This window comes from Babylonia areolata, chromosome 3, assembly GCF_041734735.1.
Source record: "Babylonia areolata isolate BAREFJ2019XMU chromosome 3, ASM4173473v1, whole genome shotgun sequence".
Classification (NCBI taxonomy): Eukaryota; Metazoa; Mollusca; class Gastropoda; order Neogastropoda; family Buccinidae; genus Babylonia; species Babylonia areolata.
In genome coordinates, this window is record NC_134878.1 from 32,498,320 (window position 1) to 32,518,410 (window position 20,091).

A 20,091-nucleotide genomic window follows, 5' to 3' on the forward strand; every position below is an offset into this window, starting at 1 on the left:
TTTTGTGTGCAGCATGCATGCTGTGCATACATGCAAGATTACCAGCATGCATACATGCTGTGCATACATGCAAGATTACCAGCATACAGGAATGCTTGAATGCCTGTTCATGTCTGTGTTTTGTTTGCTTCTGCGCTGGCAGCAGTTTCATCAGACATTTTCCATAAATCGATTGAAAAGATATTGGAAAAGGAAGGGGCCCTGTCAGCCACATGATGAAAACATACATCAGGGTCTGAAGAAGCACATTCTCCCTCCACTTCCCCTCCCTTTATAACCCCCCTCCTCCCCAGCTTCCCATCCCGAACTTGGAGGCAGGCAGTTACATGTTATTTATATTAAAGAAATCTGCCCTGTCCTGATTGATATGCAAGAATGGACACCCAGGGCACATAGAAAATCGATGGGAACCAGCGGTGGTGCCCTTGTGTTGTTACGGGTTACTAAGCAACCGATTCCTGCTCGCTGAAAATGATCAGCTGTACGTTTCCTGTCCTGCCACCTTCAGGGCGTCCTTTTTCACAGTTTTTTTTGGGGGGTGTTGAGGGGAGGGGGGGGATGAGGAGGGGGAGATGGAGAAGTGCCGAGTGCCCAGTTCTGGCGTTGTTGCAGTGGAGGGGGTGCTTTCCACACTTGTTTCCCCTGTCTAATGGGAGAACACCACACTCTGCATCTCCATGTTCCAGTGATGAACACTGCTTCAGGAGACATGGCGTCCATCCATATTTATGAATGGGAAAGTGGTTCCATAACCTAGCTGTTGAACAACAGATTTTTGACCCCCTGAAAATATGAAGTATGGCTGCCTGTCTGAATGGGAGGGAAGGTTAGGGGGAGGGGGGTGTTGATGTAAGAAGGAGATAGAGTCTGTCATAAAACATATGTAAAAATCCAACTTGGAAACTAATTGATTTGGAAGTTTTTGTCAACAATATTCTTTTTTCTTTGTCCTTTTTATTCTTTTTTTTTGGGGTGGGGGTGGGGGGGGGGGTTGTTCTGCATAATTTGTGATCATAAAAGAAGAAAAGCAAAGTGAATTTTTCGCCTTTGTTAAAGAATAAAAAGGAGTGATTTTTTTTTTGTAAAAAAAATGAAAAAATAAAAGAAGGTGGAAAGAAATCTATGGTAAAGATTAAAATGACAAGAACAATTTTCTCTTACATGCTCACACACACATTCCTTCATGAGGGGAAATGGCTTTATATGAACAAAACATCCGCATCCGCATCACGCACACGTTTCCAGATAGTTACCAGACTATTACCTTTGCATTCAAGCGTAATGAAGGAAACCACCAAAGCAAAACCAGAGTGTCAAAGACACCAAAATAATGAGCATGAAGTAATATATTAAATGAGCAAGCAATAATATATCAAATGAGCCAAGAATGTGTTAGATATTGACTGTAAATGAACATGTAATGCTGTGCATGTCTGTACAAAAGATTGCCTCATGTGCCATTAGTGCTTGAATTACACACCCAAACTTGCAACACTTGCTGTTATTACTGAACACTCTGACAATGGCAGACCAGTCAAAACCAGAAGTTTCTTAGCTGCTCAGATTCCTGCTTTGCTTTTCAAACTGTTATGCTAACAAAAGCTGTGAACCATGCCTCCTGGTTTGTATCAGATAACCCAGTGTTTCTGCTGAACAGCACGGTTTCAGCAAGCTTAATTCTGAACATGGTAAGTTGGAGCAACAGGCAGCATGCAATATACATCCATGATTCTATCTCATTATGTTTAACAGATGGGTGAAGGATACAAGGCACTGAGACCATTTTTGTGCGTCACATAACTATGTAAGCACAACTGTAAGCCAATTCATGGTGTTCGGGTGCTTTGATGCCACTTTTCAAGAGCAGGGTCAGATTATTTATTCTATTTGGTAGATTTCAAAACAACACTTGTCAATCCAGGGATTTGCAAGGAATTGCTGCCTTTAATCCGGACACACACAAAATGCACTGTCACACATGTGTACGCACAAGCACACACTAAACAAAACAAAAAGTGTGCGTGAGCGCGCACACACAACATTGTCCCTGCATCATTACATCTCTATGGTAAGTGTACAGAACTTTTTTCAAGAGGAATCAAGCAGAGTGTTGAGAGTGGGGAGGGGGGGGGGGGGAACGAAACAAGTGTTGTTAACAGTCAGAAAGACGAAAACAAGATCAAGTAGATTTGGCGGTTTAATTTTATCCTGAACAACCTGTACAACAACGTCTGTCACTTGAGACATTCTGGCGACACGGACAGCGACAGGTGACGGGCGGGGACGGAAGAAGGGAAAGAACCAAGGAGGAAAAGAAAGAGGGGTGGGTCATTCCTCCACACACACACACACACAGAAAACAACGACGACCTGATGACGGCTTGCTACTCCATTGTTAATTGACGAGGGCGGCGCGCCGCGAGACAAAGGCAGCTACTGGCGAGGGCAGTGCAGTACTGGCGGGCGCCTTAGAGTATTGATCGTTGTGTAGTGACAGTCGTGAGTGGCGGTGGTGGTGGTGGTGGTAGCACCACAAGCAGCAGGCAGGAGTGTGGTGTTGCGCCTCCTCCACACCCCACCAGCATCCACTATCGCTGGGGCCTGACCTGACCTCCCCGTCCCGTCCCCCCCTCCCCCTTCCCCCACATCACTTCCGCCCCGTTCCCCCATTCCGGTCTACCTCATCTCACCATAGCCTCTCTTTCTCTTTCCTTTACCCTTCCTCCTCCTTCCTCCTCCCACCCTGTTGTTCCTCTCTTCTCTCTCTCTCCCCCCCCCCCCCCACCCCACACCCACTTCTCCTGCATTCCGCCACTCCTAGAGCCAGCGTCTGCTTCTTCTTTTTTTTCCATCCTTGCCACCCACCCTCTTTATTTTTCATTCTTTTCCCCCCTGATTATTGTTATTGTTATAATAATTATTATTGTTGTTGTTGCTGTTGAATTCCGTTTCCTGGGAAAATTCAAATAACCTAAGCCCGCAGTAGTAATTGATATCATTGTACTGTACATTGTCGTCGTCTATTTGAACTTTGTTTTTCTGTTGTTTTTCTTGTTCATGTTCTTGTTCCACCTCCTTTTTTCCCCCTCCTTCTTTTCCTCCTCCCTTGCCCTGCCCACTTCTTCTTCTTTTACTTCTATTCTTCTCCCTTCTGCTTGTTCGTCGTTACTATCATGTAACTTTTAAAAAAATTGCTCTGTTTCATTATTTACTCATTTTTGTTTCGTATTTTCACGCAGAGTATCGTCTTTATTTCTTTGTATTGTTTTTCCCTTATATATATATATATATATATATATATATATATATATATATATATATATACATACATACATACATACATATCAAAGATGATATATATATATGCACATGCATATCAAAGATGAAATATATATATATATATATATATATATATATATATATATATATATAATCTTTGATGTTGGTTCTTCCGAATGCCGATTTCTTTTTAGTCATCCCCCCACCCCTGTTCTCAGTTCTTTTCCTAGTTGGGTCAGACAGAAAATGGATTGTTTGACAATGTTCTGTGTGTTCTTTGTTTCGTTGAAGTGTGGGAATTGGATTTGGGTGGCTATGGGAGGGTGTGGACTGAAAGCGAACGTCCCTGGCGAGGGTCGGAGAATGATCAGCTGTCTGTTACAGCCTTTGTTCATTTCCGGCCTCACGGGGCTGGCTGGGGAAAATGGGTTCCGGTGATCCCAAAGCGTAATGTTATTGTTGTTGGGCGTTCTGCGAGTCTCTCTGTGTCTGTCTGTCTGTCTGTCTGCCTCTCCTCCTCCTCCCCCCCCCCTCCCCTCTCTGTCTCTCTGTGCCGATTTGTCTTGTTCTCTGCCTCCCGCCATGTCTCTCTCCATGTCTGTATCTCTATCTCTGTCGCTCTCTCTCTCTCTCTCTCTCTCTACCGATTTGTCTTGTTCTCTGCCTCCCTCCATCTCTCTCTCTCTCTCTCTCTCTCTCTCTTTCTTTGTATGTCTGTCGATTTGTCGTGGTCTCTCCCCCCTTATCTGTTCGTCTGTCTTTATCTACATAGATATGTCTCTCTCTCGTTCTCTGTCTTTTTCTCTCTGCTTCTCTCTTTCGCACCGCGCACGCGCGCGCGCGCGCGCGCACACACACACACACACACACACACACACACACACACACACACACACACACACACACACACACACACTCACTCACTCACTCACTCACTCACTCATTCTCACATTAATAACACGTCCCTCCTTGCACGCCACCCACAAGACGATCTATTAACATGTGTTGTGAAATGTCTGGCACTTGCGCGATGCGTTGCATTCAGAGCCCGTTGTCCTCCGCCTGTTGACAAGAGGTGGTTTGAAATTGGGGTCAACCTGATTGTCGTCTGCCTGTCTCCTCCATTTCCCCCCACTTTTTGTTGTTGCTGTTGTTGTGGCGCGATAAGAGGTTGGCGAAGGGATGGGTGACTGTCAGTCAGGCATTGAGGCGTTGCTGTAGGAGGATGACGGATTCAAAAAAAAAAACAAAAAAAAATTATCTTTTGCAAGTCTCCCAGTTCGAACGTTACACGTGTCGGGGATGTAAACCCCATGTCAAGGTTTGTGGGTGAGCAGCAACGCAATGTCGGTGAAATTGTATTGGGGGGTGGGGGGATGTGATGGTGGGCTGACTCCGCTTCGTGGAAACGCTCAGTCAGCTTTACGACCACATTAGGAGATTTTTTTAATTTTTTTTAATTTATTTACAACTGCGTGAATGTCGTGTATAGTGGGGTTTGATTAAACACCGGCGAAACGATGTTGCAGGGGCTGTATGGGGTCAGTCTTCTGGATGTGGGGCTTAGTGGCAACTTGGTAGTTCATGGTTCAGTTTTGGACTACCGGCATTTGATTGTTAACTGTTTGAAAGCCGGGGTGGTGCAGTGCGTGGAAAGCCAATGCGGCAAGACTGGTAATTACGCACTCACGAAAGAACATTATTATATTGCTTAAAAGCACCAAGCAAACGGACTGCAGGTTTTCAGCCCTGATATGGCCGGCTCTGTGAGGTTGTGGTTGGGCTGTAAGCAAAATTATGATGATAGACAAGCATACAAACCCTCTTTAGTAATGATACAAAGTCTCGAAATGGACGTTATCATCATTGTCATCTCCCTCACCCCTCTCTTACCTCCTTCCCCTGCCCATCCCTCTCTCCCTTTCTGTATCTCATCGTGCAGTATACATGATGTGTGTGTGTGTGTGGGCGGGGGTGGGGTGATCAGATAGAGGGTGATCAGATAGGAGGCAGAGCAGTACACAGGAAACATCGATGAAGCCAGAACAACATGGGCTGATTTACAACGCTTCTTCGGGGAGGGAGCACGTGCGCGCCATCACTGTAAAATATCGACAGACCATTAGCCCCACATCCCTACCCCAGTCCCCCCTCCCATCACCTTCCCGCCCCCACTGATCCCCCACCTCTCCTGTCCTCTACACCCTTCAATCACTGCCCTTCCTAACTCCTCCTGCCGCGTCCCCCCTCTCGTCTTGTCTCTCCACTCCCGGACACTCCCCCACTTCCACCCCCACCCCCACCCCCCTCTCTCTCTGTGTCTTTCATAGCATAGAAAGTTGTGACGTTTTAAGACTTCGGATGTCTTGGCAAGGGTCCCTTCTCTTTTTCTTCTCGGTCCCAGCCCCCCACCCCCTGAGCCTTCCTTCCCCCCCCCCCAACACCCCCATCCACCTGACCCCCGCCACCTTACCCCCAGCCCCACGCCCCCAAACCCCATCACCCCATCCTCCCCATCATGCCATTGCACTACCCCCACCACTCCTCTCGCCACTCACGTGTCCCAAAACGGATTTGGAGGGTGGATGGCTATATTGATTGGGGAGGGGGGTTGATGTGTGTCTGGCATGGAGCTACTATTGCAGACGTCCGTTCCTCCATCTTTGTCCGTCTCCAAAACTTTTTTTTTTCTTTTTTTTTTTCTTTTTTTTTGTCGATCTTTTATGAGACGACTATAGCTGCTTGCTAACTTTGGAGTGGCAGCATGGCTTTGTTCGAACATCCAACCCACCCATCATCCTTGCTTCCAGTGTCCCCATCCCCCCCCCCCTCACCGCCTCCCTCCGGTCACCCCCACCGCTTCCTCACTCATCCCTTCTTCCACGACCCTGTCCCCCGTCCCCTCCGTCCCATCTTGACCTTTTGCTGAGAGAGATGGGGAACAACCCTGTTCATCTGTCTTTCAACTGTTGGATGACGGTGTTGTGGTGGTGGTTGGAGAGCCTGAGGGGGAAGGGGTTGGTGGTAGTGGTGGTGAAGGAGGTGACAAAGTCGTCTTGTGGACCGTGACCTTGAGATGGAAATTATTGATGGACAGTTCATTGGCTTTTGGGGAGAGCTCGGTGATTCAGTTGATAAATGACGGACTACACCCCCCCTCTCTCTCTCTCTCTCTCTCTCTCTCTCTCTCTCTCTCTCTCTCACATACTCACACACACCAGAAAGAGAAAGAAAGCCCACAGAGCACAGTAATCCGACAGAATGGAAAGTAATTATTTCGTGACAAGTGCAGCATCTGTCAGTGGTCAGACTTATAATTTGGGATATACCAGTCTGGTGGTGAAAATTGTGGATGGGAGGTACCATCTCGATCGATATATGCTGGCTTCCCTGCTTGTATGTGTGCAGTAGTTGACTGCCAAACTGACGTACGTCTCTTGCCAAACTGGATTTTTTTTTTTTTTTTTTTTTTTTTTTTTTTTTATGTTCTATTGATGCCTGCCACGTGTTTTCGAAGAGCCAGTCTGATGTTTGTGAAAAAAAAGTTTGTCAAAACATGTGATTGCTCTAAGTGATATTTCATGTTGCGAGGGGTTGGTTGATAGAGGGCCGGGGGAAGAGTTCTGTGAACAGGAATAGACTTCACGTACGTTGATGTATTAATGACCACCTTCTTGGATGTTAGTTTTTGCATTTTCCGTCTGTGAAATGCTAGGCTTCTGATGCACGCGACCCACTGAACTGTGACTGCTTTTTTTTCTTTTCTTCTTGGTCTTTCCAAAGGACCCACCCCCCCGTATGCCCCCATCCCCCACCCCTCCCCCTCTGTCCGTCCCCCTAACCTTGAACTAGTTTCACAGTGGCCCTGAGGAAGGAAGGAAGGAGTGAGGGCGCGTGTGCAGCAATTTGACAGGCGGGCAGTTGTGGAGTGGCCGGCAGAGAAGGAAGGAATGAGGGAGGGAGGAAAGGAGAGCCCTGTCCTGTGGTGCTTGTGGCGTGGCCCGCCTGCCTCGCCTGCTGCTGCTGCTGCTGCTTCAGGAAAAAAAAAAAACCCGAAAAAATAGAAAACACACGTGTGTGTGTGTCGCCATGTAGCCTACGTACGTGTGGTCTGGAACACCAGTCTTCGTGTCGCGCGCGACTCGACTCTCCTCCTGGTTGCTAACTCCCTCCCTTTTCCAGTTGGACGTGAGGAAAGTGTGTCCCGTCTGTCGGTCATTTACCAGGCTCTCCTGAGAGGTGGGCATGTCTGTCGTCGGTCCCTGCACGAGCGGCTCAGTCAGCCACTTCTGGAGGGGCGTTGGGTCGTGTGATGCCAGCGTGTGCCACCACCACACGCCTGTCGTGATGAAATCTCTCTCCGTTGTTCTGCTGCTCCTGTTGTTCTGGGCTGCTGAGGGTTGGTTGTAAGTGGGCGTGTTGTGTTGAACTGCGTCGTACGTGGTCCTTTGTTTCACAGTTGACTGGAACTTCTCTGGAAGTGAAGACAGCAGTTTTGTCGCTGTTTTGTGCGTGATTAGATCTTTGTTGTCGTTGTTTGTTGTTTGATTTTTTAGGGGCCAGAGTTGTGTGAGTCCGTTAGCCCAGAACAACGCGGTGCCCTATATAATACACTGCCCGTACCAGTGGGGGTCGGTCAGTGTTTTGGGTACACAGATGTTGAGCGTTTAGCGTGAAATCCGTTCCTTCTGGGTGAGTGAGTCCCGTTGTTATGGCAACGGGTTGGGTTGCATCACGTACAGTGTGGTCGTAATTACTTAATTTACTCCATAGACGGCAGTGGTTAAACTGTGTGTTGAAAGCAGGTTGCTGATAGACAGGTTGTCAGCATGTTGTGGACATGTTGATGGCACAGTGTGTGTGTGTGTGTGTGTGCGCGCGCGCTCAAAGACACTATAACTCCTGTGTCTTGACCTCCATCCCTCCCCTCTGTTGACAGTGAAGTGCTGTGCGCTGTGGAGGAAACGTGAGAGGTTAGGGTTTCAGTCAGGCACTAATTAGGAGGTACCGATACAGCTTGCTGGAGAGAGCTTCCAGGCGTTGCACCTGAGCCGCAGCAGCTGCTGTTCTTCTGGTTCATTGTGTTCTGTTCGTTTCACCGTCACTGGGATCACGTTAACTGCTGCTTGGCAGATATGTGTGTGCCAAGTTCTGTCAGCAGCTAGTGTCATCATCTACAGCACTTTGTTTTGATGCATCGTGTAAGTTCGACTGACATCCAGCGTTGTTGTTCAGCCTGTGGTGTTCAGAACGTGGAAAAGAAAGAACTGTTCATGGTGAGACTGTTGTTTCTGTGTTCTTCAGCCTTAAGACAGTGGTTGTGGAGGATGGGTTTTGAGTAGTTATAAAACACTGAACAAGAATGCACTGTCACATCATGTGTGTCATGACTGTGCCACACATGACTGAAAGATAAAGCTATGGGAATATCATCATCATCTGCAGCTGTGATCTCAGCATTGTCACGCAGCATGTTCCGTTCTGGTGCTACAGACTTGATGGTCGGTGACTGCTCAGGATGTGCTTATCATAAATTTCTGAAACATGTAAACAATAACATTGTTGTGTAAACTTCCAGTAACTGAACAGTCACAAAAAAACTCCAACAAATAACACACCGTATGTGATCATGCAATGGCAGTACAGAATTGACAGACAGTACCTACTGCCCATTGTGCCCTCTGGCATGCAGGGCAGCATTTGACAGATCACGAGTGAATGTGCAGAAGCTGGACCTTGTGATGTGTTGGTTGAACAGTAGCAGCAGGACAGCAGCAAAAGCAACAGTTGTTGGGATGATTATACACGTTATGAGCATAACAAATCAGTTGTGCTGCAGCCTTGAAGGACTGTGGATGTGAACAGTGGAACTTGTGCAGCATGTAGAGAATTCACCAACTTACGAAAGACAGATAAAGCCGCGTACTGTGAGTTGAACAACACACATACACACTCAAAGCAGACGATAGCAGCAATGTGGAAGTTGCTTTTTGCCAAACCTTCTCACAAGGGTCCTTTTTCACGTGTTTCAGATGAGTCCATTCCAAGACTTCCCAGACCCGGGTAAGTGATGAACTACCTACCCTTCTGTCTGTCTGTCTTTGTCATGTCTTTCCTCTTCTCTGTCTCTGTTTCTGTCCACCTCTTCCTACCCCCCCCCCCTCTCTCTCTCTCTCTCTCTCTCTCTCTTTCACCCCATCCATCCTTCCATTCCTCTCTGTCTCTGTCTGTCTCTCTCTCTCTCTCTCTCTCCCTCCCTCTCTCTCTCAGTAACAGACTTTCTGGTTAAGTTTTTCAACTATTTATTTGATAAGGGGATTTATCCGGAATGTTGGACAGAGTCAGTTATTCTTCCATTGTATAAGAAAGGTGACATACACAATCCTAATAATTATAGAGGTATATCCTTATGCAATGTGTGTAGTAAATTATATAGTGCAATTATTAACAGGAGACTACAGGAATGGGTGGAGAACAATAATATTACAGGAGAATTTCAAGCTGGGTTCAAGCGAAATTATTCTACTATAGACCACATGTTTACGTTGATGGCTTTCATACAAAAACAGTTTTGTTTAAATCGCAAATTGTACGTGGCTTTTATTGATTTTGAAAAAGCGTTTGACTCCATTAATAGATGCTTTCTTTGGCCTATCTTGTTTAAAAATGGTATCCGTGGAAAACTGTATAGATGTATTATGAGTATGTATGACTGCGTGAAGGCAAGGGTGCGTTGCGGTGCTGCTTTGACTGAATGTATTAGCTGTACGTCTGGTGTTAAACAAGGAGATATTTGCAGCCCAGTTTTATTTTCGCTATTCATAAACGAGTTAACAGTAGAAGTTGTCAATTCTGGAAGACACGGTGCCACATTTACTGGTGATTTTATGGAAATTTTTATTCTTCTCTTAGCAGATGATGTTGTATTAATGTCGGAAACAATAATAGGGTTACAAAATCAGCTAAACAGTCTGCAACGTGCCGCTGCTTCTCTTCAACTAAATGTTAATATGGATAAAAGCAATATAATAGTGTTTAGAAAGGGTGGATATCTTTCTGTAAGGGAAAGATGGACATATAATGGATTGATAATGCCTGTTGTAAATGTATATAAATATTTAGGTTTGTATTTTTCAACACGTTTAAGTTTTACTTTTGCCTGTAAAAACCTGACAAGCAGAGCTAAAAGTGTATTGATAGGTGTCATGAAGAAGTTATGGTTGTTGAATAACCAGTCACTGAAACTGTTCTTGAAAATATTTGATTCTCAAATTCAACCTATGATACAATATGGTGCAGAATTATGGGGTCTTGACGCTGCTGCTATGCACTGTGATAAAGTTCATTTGTATGCTCTGAAAAAATTTCTTGGAGTGTCCCCACAAACACCTAATGATTTTATCTATGGAGAAACAAACAGATACCCGATATCTTTACAGTCTGCTACTAAATGCATTCATTATTGGTTAAAGTTGACACAGATGGATACTCATAGACTACCACATAAAGCATACAGAATGTTATTAGAACTGGATAGCAGAGGCAAGAAAAATTGGGTTTCGAATATTAGGGTGAAGCTATGTGAAAATGGATTTGGTTTTGTGTGGCTTAGCCAAGGGGTTGGGGATACTAAAGCTTTTATTCGTGTGTTTCGTGAAAGAATGATTGACAGCAGATGGCAAAACTGGAATTCACATATCCAAGGCAGTGACAGATTTGAGATTTATCGACTTATCAATGACCAACATAGTTTTCCAACTTATATGTCTATGAATGTTGACAGGCATCTGAAGCATGTAATGACCAAATTTAGATTTGGCGTTTCTGAATTGTTTGTCCATCGATATCGTTACAGACAGTCTAACATTTCTGATCCTATTTGTCCGTTATGCAAAAAGTCAAAGGAAGATGAAGTCCATTTTGTGCTAGATTGTGCAGAATTGAGAGATATCAGAGAACAATTAATTCCAGAAAAATATTTCAGACAACCTGGTTTATTCAAACTCGTCTTGTTAATGTCATCTACAAACGAAAGTCTTGTTAAACAATTCACTCTTTATCTGTGTAAAGCGTTTAAACGTCGAAGTGCCTTCGTAACATCTTGAACGTTCTGTGTATTTGTACGCGACTTTCATGTTTATCCCCCTTCTAAGGGGCTATGGCCTTTATGAATAAAACATCTTCAGTCTTCAGTCTTCAGTCTTCAGTCTCTCTCTCTCTCTCTCTCTCTCTTTCCCTCCCTCTCTTCCCCTCCCCCTTCTCTCTAATCTATCTCTGTCATTTTAATTTCTGTGTCTAAATTGTTTACTTTCCAGTAAATCAACTCACCTTAAGCACCCAGGCTTGTGTGAAGGATGATCACCTTCCCTCATGTCATTTGTTGTCTTTTTTCTGTTATGCTGTCCATCTCCTTTCATTCACATTCGCTTTTCTGTCTCCACTTTCCTCCTCATCCTCTTTACATTATATATATTCATTCTTCAATTGTCATGCTGCCATCCGCCCGCCCCCCTGCCCACCCCGTTCCCCTCTCCCCCACCACAGCTCTCTCTGTTTAATGCCCACCTGTTACATCTTTCCCATCCCTCTTTCCTTTTACTTCTGTAGTGAGTGTCTTATCTGCTGGTGGTCTCTGGTTGTGTGTGTGTCTTAATGTCTCCCTCCCTTTAGGTATTTGCTGTAGTTGTTGGTTTTCTCTGTGTGTTTGACATGTGCTTGTCAGTCTGCCCCTACTTTTCTATGGATATTCTGGTGTCAAATGACCCCCTTCTTTGTATATATCCCTTTTCTCCTCCACCCCTCCACCCCACAGACGTTTTCCCTTCTCTCTCTCTCTCTCTCTCTCTCTCTCTCTCTCTCTCAGTTGCTCTGTCTATTGCTCTCTCTTGTTCTTTCTCTGAATCACTCATTGCCTGTCTCTTACTGCCAGTCTGTCAATCTGTCTCTCTCTTTTTCTCTTTCTCCCCCTCCCTCCCTGCTGCTCAATGTATGAATTGCACAGAACATTGAACTGATCATTCCCCATTCCTTTTATCTGCGACAGATATAATTACGATGTCATCACACATACATGTCAAGACCACATTGAACTGTGTGATCAATCATTTCTCTTCTGCAGTGGGAATCCATTTACAGATTTGTTTCTTGTGAAGGACTATGACTCTCAAACCAGAAGGCAAGATTGCACTGGCTTTTAGTGCTGCAGCTTTGGGGACTAGTTGGCCTTTGGGGGACCACCCCAACTTGGACTATCCTGCAGCCCTCTTGGCCTAGAGAGTGGGGATGTAACTTGGGCACTACACTGTCCACTATAATCAGATTCTAGACCAGAAAGTCAGGACAGTAGTTGCCTGGTCTGATGGTCTTAGATGACTGACTGTCATACATTGTCTGTCAAAACCTTACATGGACCACAGTGTGTGAGTGTCTCTGTTTTCTGATTTCAGGGGAGGGAGGCACAGACAGGAAGAAGTCATTCCCCACAATGAAAGTGAGTGCTGGGTTTTGTTCATTCATTCATTTGTTTAACATGCTTGCATTTCATTGCTGCTGCTTCATAAGACATCATTTTCCTTTTTTGATTCGGAAGAGAAACACTTGTTAAATAAGTTGTGCAATTTCAAGGCAAGGTTCCTTGTGCTTGTGTGTTAGTGTGTGTGTGAGAGAGAGAGAGAGAGAAAAGTATGACCACATATAAGTACAACACTCTCTCTCTCTCCCTCTCTCACTCTCACTCACTCACACACACACGCGCGCACACACACACACACACACACACACACACACACACACCTCCTCTTTGAGTATGATTGATTAATTAATGAATCTGTAAATTTTATTAAAGTGATGTACCTGGCTTTGTACCACAGTTTAAAGAGAACATGTTATTAGAAATCATATTCATAAAAAAAATAAGTAATAAGTACTTTTTTATATATTGGAAAGCGTTTTTTATGGTTGGAGATATAATGCAATCACAGTGTGGTAGGATGTTTGTATGCGTGCATGTGCACAAATGCTTTATATTCAAACTTTTTTTTATCAAAGATAAAAACATATATACACACACCTAATGCATGATATCACAAAATGCTAATAAAGATTTTATCCAGAAAGTGCAGAATTCTTGCTTTGTGATGCACAGGCACATATATTGCATATTGCTGAACACATGATAATTAGGAAAAATTGTATTTGTCACCTGAAACCATTTATTGATGGTAGGTTTGTCTCTGACTGAAGACTTGTGCTCAGTTACGTATGCACATTATACAGATTTTATTCTCACACACAAGCATGCTTGTGCATGTTCACATTTGTGATACCACAAACAGCAACAACAAACCATTCACCACACACACACACACACACACACACACACACACACCGTTTTACAAGTAATGACATTTAATATATGTTCACTGCACCATATTGATAAAAAAAAATATTAATTAAAAAGTGTATGGTATCAAGCTTTGGCAAATAGGACGTAATAGAAAAAAGCAACATGTGAAATATTTATACGTTGTTATTTTAAAGACAGAATGAGTGTGCCTGCATGCTTGAATTCAGCAAACAGATTTGCACATACATGCAAAATTGTCTGAAGTTTGGTGTTCTTATATGCTTTCACATGATGTGCAAGGACCCATGTGCACGTACACTACACCCACATGCATGTGCTTCCCACTTCAGTGCCCACATCACTTCTTTTGTATATGCATATGTCTGCACAGAAAAAAAAAGAAATGCATTGATTAAGCTTTTGAAAGATATATTAAAAAAAAATAAAAAAAAGTATGTGGTTGTGTACTGATTAAGCTGTTGAAAGGTTTAAAAAGAAGTGTGTAATATGGATGGTTAGTTACAATTTCTGTCAATATGTATTGCTGTCATACCTGATGACCTGTGTCTTTTGTCTTTTTTTTCCCCTGCTTCATCGTCTTCAGGGATATCTGACTATGCTGAAATTGTTGAGGAAGAGGGTGACTATAGTACGCCTGACGGTAAGATCAATTTCATATCTGCTAGTCCTCGTTTCCTTGGAAAACGTTACAGTCACTGTATAAGACAAAGACAAGATTAGATAAAAGAAAAATAAGTTAGTTACTCCATCTCTTTTTTTTTGCCTGTGTCCTCCTTTTGTGTTGTCGTTGTTGTTGTTTGACATTTCTTTTGACTGTTCTTTGTGGGTAGAGCCTCAGGTCATGTTAGTGTCTTGGAAATAAATATTTAGGCATGGTTCATTGATAAAATTTTTATAACTCATGACTTTTTTTATACCTGACAAGAAATTTTTCAACTGACATCAAAGGCCAGAACAGTAGCAAATATAGATAAATAGATGAAACAATAGTTTCCTCAGTGTTAACAAATATGAGGATTTCTTTAAAAAAAAATCCAGTGATATATATGCATTCCAAAATATTGAATTGAAAAGTTCACTGTGTGAACAGTGAACTAGAAATTTAAAGAAAACAATAGAGGAATTACAAAACGATCTATATTCTACCACTGTAAGTATGTTGAAAGTGAAAGAAAGCAGGAAAAGAATTTAAAAAAAAAAAAAAAAAAAAAAAAAAAAAGCCAGAAATTGTTACAAGCCTATCACATTTTCCGACTCCACTGGAGGAAACTGGAAGCAATTCTTGAAGAGTAAGCACATTCTGTCCTCCCTGGAGACCCAGCTCCAATCCGGAACTAGTCTCCGCCAACAGTCTATGCCAACAGCCGTGTGAAACATGGCCACCCCACCCCACCCCACTCTATCCCCTTCCCCTAATCGATGCCCTCACTTGCAGCTGTTGGCAGGCTGTGAGCCAGGAGCAGGCATGGCCAAGCTCTAGAAAGGCAGGGGGGATGGAGAGGGTAACAGGATCGAAACCCTGATAATGAGTGAAAGGGTTTGGGCAGTGATCCCCAAGGGACTGCTATCCTCTTTCCTTTGATGCTGGTCAGGGGAGGCAATGGAGCTTGTGGAGAGAGAGGGGTGGGTGTGGGGAGGTTAGGGGGGGGGGGGGGGGTGATTAGAGGGACCTGAGCATTGATCTGTGAGCAGGCACCCTTTCGGAGTTTGTGGGCGGCTTTTTATTTTCTTCTTTCTTTCTTTCTTCCCTTCTCAGTCTTTTGTAGGGTATAGAGGCCATGGAAGGGGATCCAATATTTAAAGGTGTTTTTTTTGTTTTTTTTTCAATTATTCATTCTTCTGTTTATTTGCTGTTCATCTGCTTATTTGCTAGTTATCTCCCCAGAGTTACAAAATTGTCTATGACCCATCCTTGCGGTGTAATTTTTTGAAAATTAATTTATTAATTTTTTTTATTAAAAAGATGACTCGTTTAAGAAAAGTTCTTAAGATAATGGGTTTGAGGCAGATTACATTGAAGATTTAAAAAAAAAAAAAAAAACCCTTATGAAGTTCAAAAGTTGTGTGTGGTTATATGTTAATGATAAATGTTTCAAGATGAAATTCCTGAAAGAAGGGGAAATATATGCTTGTTTTTGAGTCCCCATGAACAAGCAGATGCTAAAAGGAGATCTGTTTATTTAGATATTTATCTCTCTTTTTTTTCTTAAAAAAAATCTCTGTTGTATGTTCTATAAATTATTTAGAGAAGGTGTTTTGCTGTCAGATTTTATGTGTGATGTAATCAGAATATAACTTGGATTGTCTGGAGTTTTATTTGTACAGAATAAGTGTCTCCCAGCCCCCATGCCATTCTTACCTGCCCTGTTTTCTTTCTGCATGACCATCAAAAGCGGATTGCCTTCTGTATCATATTCCTTTCAGTTATCCAAGAATTTGCCAGTTCTAAATATTGACTGTTCTTGTTCTCGTTTTGAAGTATTTTGCTTGCAGTGGTCTGTCTGTATTGGGTTTGTATGAATTGCCTTTACTTTGTTTGCCTTTGTTTAATTTGTTCTGGAGTTTCTGCTACATATATATCATGAGGTGTGAAAGAAAATTCACATTAGAAAGGAAGAAAAGTTTTGTGTAGTTTGTGGTTGATGTTCTTTGATAGATAAATACTAAATAAAGATATTAACAGATCTTGAAACAAAAATAATGACCAGAAGTTTTACAGAATTGGTATCATTTACATTTTCCAAAGACCTCTTTTTTCCGTGACTTGCTTGGGACAGAGTCGCCACATGTGAATTTCTCTTCAGAGATTATAAAGTTGACTTGAAAATATTACCCTTTGTGGACATTACTGAATGCGATATAAACGCCAAGCACCAATGGTGGTCTGATATGCAGAGGGTTAGGAGAAAATGGGTGTGCTTGTTTGTTGTTGGGACGTTGTCTCGGCATTTGCTCATGTATGGACATTACTGAATGTGACACTTAACGTCAAGCGCCCCTGCCAGTCTGAAATATTAAGGGTAGGAAAACGTGTGGTTGTAATGTGCGCTTGCTTGTGTTGTTGTTGTTGAATGGACTGTGATATCTGAAGCTGGTTTTCCTGTGGTGCCACTGATTTAGGTCTCCCCAACTCGCGAGTCCTCAGCAGGGAGAAGTGTAAGTGGGAGTCATCGGCATGGCCCAATATGGATCCCTAGTTCTCTTGTCACACATGCTGTAAAGCATCAGACATAACAGAATTAATGTTGCCTATCGTGTACACTTAATTGTATTTTTTTGTGCTGATCTTTTCCCACTGACCAACTGTGTCCAACCTTTGCTGCCCTGGTGACCATGTGTAGGTGTGTGTGACTGCTGCTAAGAGTGTGCGTAGTTGAGAAACAGTCTCTAGCACTTGAGGCATCATCTTAGAGTTGTGATAGAATGAAGTTCTGTTATTACAAAAATCCTCCTTGAAGCATGGGTTTTGCAGTTGTGTTCTCACAAATATGGAATTTAGTACAGAAGAAAGGAAGAAAAGTTACCTCTTGAAGAAAAAAAGGATAGCATGTGTTTTGCATTGTGAGAGTGTGCATGTTTCGTATGAAGTGTATACATGTGTTTGTGTGTGTGAGTGTGAGCGTATGCTTCTGAGGTGTGTTTCTTTCTCTTAGTTCAGCCCTGAGATGGCCTAAACGGTCGGCTGGGCTCTAAACAACATGAATTGAATTTCTCTTAGTTTTATCATTTTTGTACATGATAGTTTTATGACTTGTGTATAAATATCATCGTAATTGTATGCTAACTTTTCAGTGCATGAAAATTTAAAAGACCCAAACGAGTCTGTGTTCATTTTTCATTCTCATAGGAATTGTTATATACCTCTGTCTCCTGAAAAGCCAGTTAGATAATCCTTCAAGGAGAAATTTGTTTTTGTTCCTAGAAATTATTTTATACATCTAGACTCATGAATATGAATACAAGAACAAATTTGTGTTCAATAGTGTATTTTGTTGGCATATTTCTCGTTATAGGAATTGTTATAACTGCTCATTGGCATATTTCTAGTTATAGGAATTGTTATAACTGCTCGCTTAAACTGACACTGGACAAAAACATGCCATTTTTCTTTCCTCTTTTACTTCCAACTGGCATCATGATATGGTTGGCATATTTCTAGTTATAGGAATTGTTTTTACTGCTCATTTAAATTGACACTGGACAAAAACATGCCATTTTTCTTTTCTCTTTTACTTCCAGTTGGCATTATGATATGGTTTGAAATAGAGTATATGTAACCTTTTTCCCCATGGATATTTTTCTGAACAGTGGTATGAGAAAATGATTAAATTTGGTTGTTGAAAACTGTATAGTATATGAATAGTTGTTCTTCTTGTGATTATTAAAACAAAGTTGTTTCACTTAGAAGAGGATGTGCATCTTGTTCTTACCCTAAATTGTATGCTGTATTAAATCGTCTGCCATGTGTTCCAAATTATAACACTCCTTGAAATGGAGTTAAGATAATTGGAATTGGGAGAGCATGATGAATAACTCATTAATTTGAAGGTTTGTGTGAGCATGTCTGATAAACTTAGATTCTTTCTAGACGGATGACCTCCCTGCCTCCCTCTCTCTCTCACACGCACTCTCTCTCTCTCTAAGACTATTTTTCACCCCTTTTCTTAATCCTCTGTAATATCTGATCAACATTAATATTTCCATTAACATTGATACTTCTTGTTTAAGGCTGTCAACTTCCCATTAATGTGTGTGCTTTCATGGTATATACTGTGTATGGTGAAAGCGCATGAGTTCAAATCATCGCTGTATCCCCCTGTTTCTTTATAGTTCTCTTTCATTGTATGATCCACTGACTCATTTTAATCCCGATAATCTTTACCTCTGTGGTTATGTCAATCCCATGTGCTATTATGTACAAGAAATGAAACAGCATGTGAATGGTTCTGTTTTAACTTGTTGGTAACAAGCATGCTTAAAGGGTATGAAGTTATTTTGTCAGTCTGACATTTCCACTTTGAAAGAAAAAAGATTAGACATGTTTTAAATAGGAGCTAGTTGTTTCTCCGAGTTCTTATGTAGGAAAGTGTGACTCAAATTTGGTTTTAGTATATAATTGAAATAAACTTGTGTGTCTTTGCATACATATTTATATTCTTTTCTCCTTCTCCCTCTGTCTCCCTCCCTCTCTCTTTCTGTTTCATTCCCATATTATTTCTATTACTTATGTTAGTTTGTATACACATAAAGTCATGCATTTGTATGTGTTTCAAGATATTCTGACACACACTCATGTGTACACAAATGAAGTAATGAATAATTTATAGTGTAAAGTGCATTTCTTCTCAAAAGCATTGCAAATGGAGGTATAACGGGCTGTGCAGTTCCTTTTCCAATTTCCTTTTTTACTTTCTGTATGTCTGGTCTAGAAAGCAGTGAAGCAGTACCATGGTTGTATGATGTCATCTTTATCCTGTTTAAAAAAAAAAAAACTGTTTTGTTTTCCACTGTGTTAAAATGTGCCCAATATACTGAACGTTCTCAGAAGTGTCTCATTCACCTGCCGCTTTTATGTTCATTTACATACTGTCTGGTCAACTTTGTGTGTATTTCTTTTGTTTATTTCACATGCCACTTCCATGTTCATTTGCATGCTGTCTGGTTGACACTTAGTGTTTTTGTTTTGTTTACCTCGTTTCTTTCATTTTTAGTTTTGTTATTTGACAGTATAGTAGTAACACATGCTCTGTTCTTTCTTTTAAACTTATTAACACTGAAAAAGAAATCATTGCATGCCACTACTTTTTTTTATTTTCTTTTTTTTTTATATAGTTTTGTTTCTTTTTTAATGATAGCAGTACTCTTCAGAGTAGAATATTTGTAATTGCTTCACGGTGTGATGGTTTTAATAGCAGATTTGAAATCACTGTCTGCAGCACGAGATTACGAGATTCAGCGTGACCATATCAAGCTGGTGGAGATTCTTGGGGAGGGGCAGTTTGGCGATGTCTACAAGGGCATGTTCTTTGACAGGGTGAGTTAACAAGTCAGTAGTACACTGACAACTCTTAATTTTCTACTGTTTTCTATGTGTAGAAAAATTGCATCATCAAGGTCTGCTTCTTTCATGTGGTGTTAGGTCAGTGGCCAGTAAAGTTGAACAAGATTAAGGTGCCTTGAGCTTAAATTCAACCAGACAATATTTCAAGATTGCCTCATGTGGATCCACAATATTAGTTCACATTGTGTGACATTTCCAAAGTCAGTTGGAAAATACTCTGTACTTGTCACATAAACTGGAAATGATTTTCAGATTGTACTTATCTCAACAAATCTGGAATTATTTGTGTGTGTATCTTATGAACTGGAAATGAATCTTTTAGCTGAACCATCTTGTCATATCATTACTAATACCATAAAAAAAATTGTTGCTTTTTTATCACTGT

The 20,091-nt window shown here is 41.9% G+C and overlaps 1 protein-coding gene across 11 annotated transcripts in view; it reads left to right on the forward strand.

The window, feature by feature from the left end:
* Nucleotides 1-20,091, forward strand: part of LOC143279950 (focal adhesion kinase 1-like) — a 129,933-nt gene that overhangs the window by 84,729 nt on the left and 25,113 nt on the right. For 10 of the 11 annotated variants that reach the window (XM_076584315.1, XM_076584319.1, XM_076584318.1 and 7 more), the window contains 5 exons: nt 9,312-9,342; nt 12,726-12,769; nt 14,229-14,285; nt 16,766-16,801; nt 19,582-19,679. In XM_076584315.1, coding sequence (XP_076440430.1) covers nt 9,312-9,342; nt 12,726-12,769; nt 14,229-14,285; nt 16,766-16,801; nt 19,582-19,679 — 266 coding nt within the window. The remainder of the gene's footprint in view (nt 1-9,311; nt 9,343-12,725; nt 12,770-14,228; nt 14,286-16,765; nt 16,802-19,581; nt 19,680-20,091) is intronic. The other variant, XM_076584311.1, reaches the window with a different exon arrangement.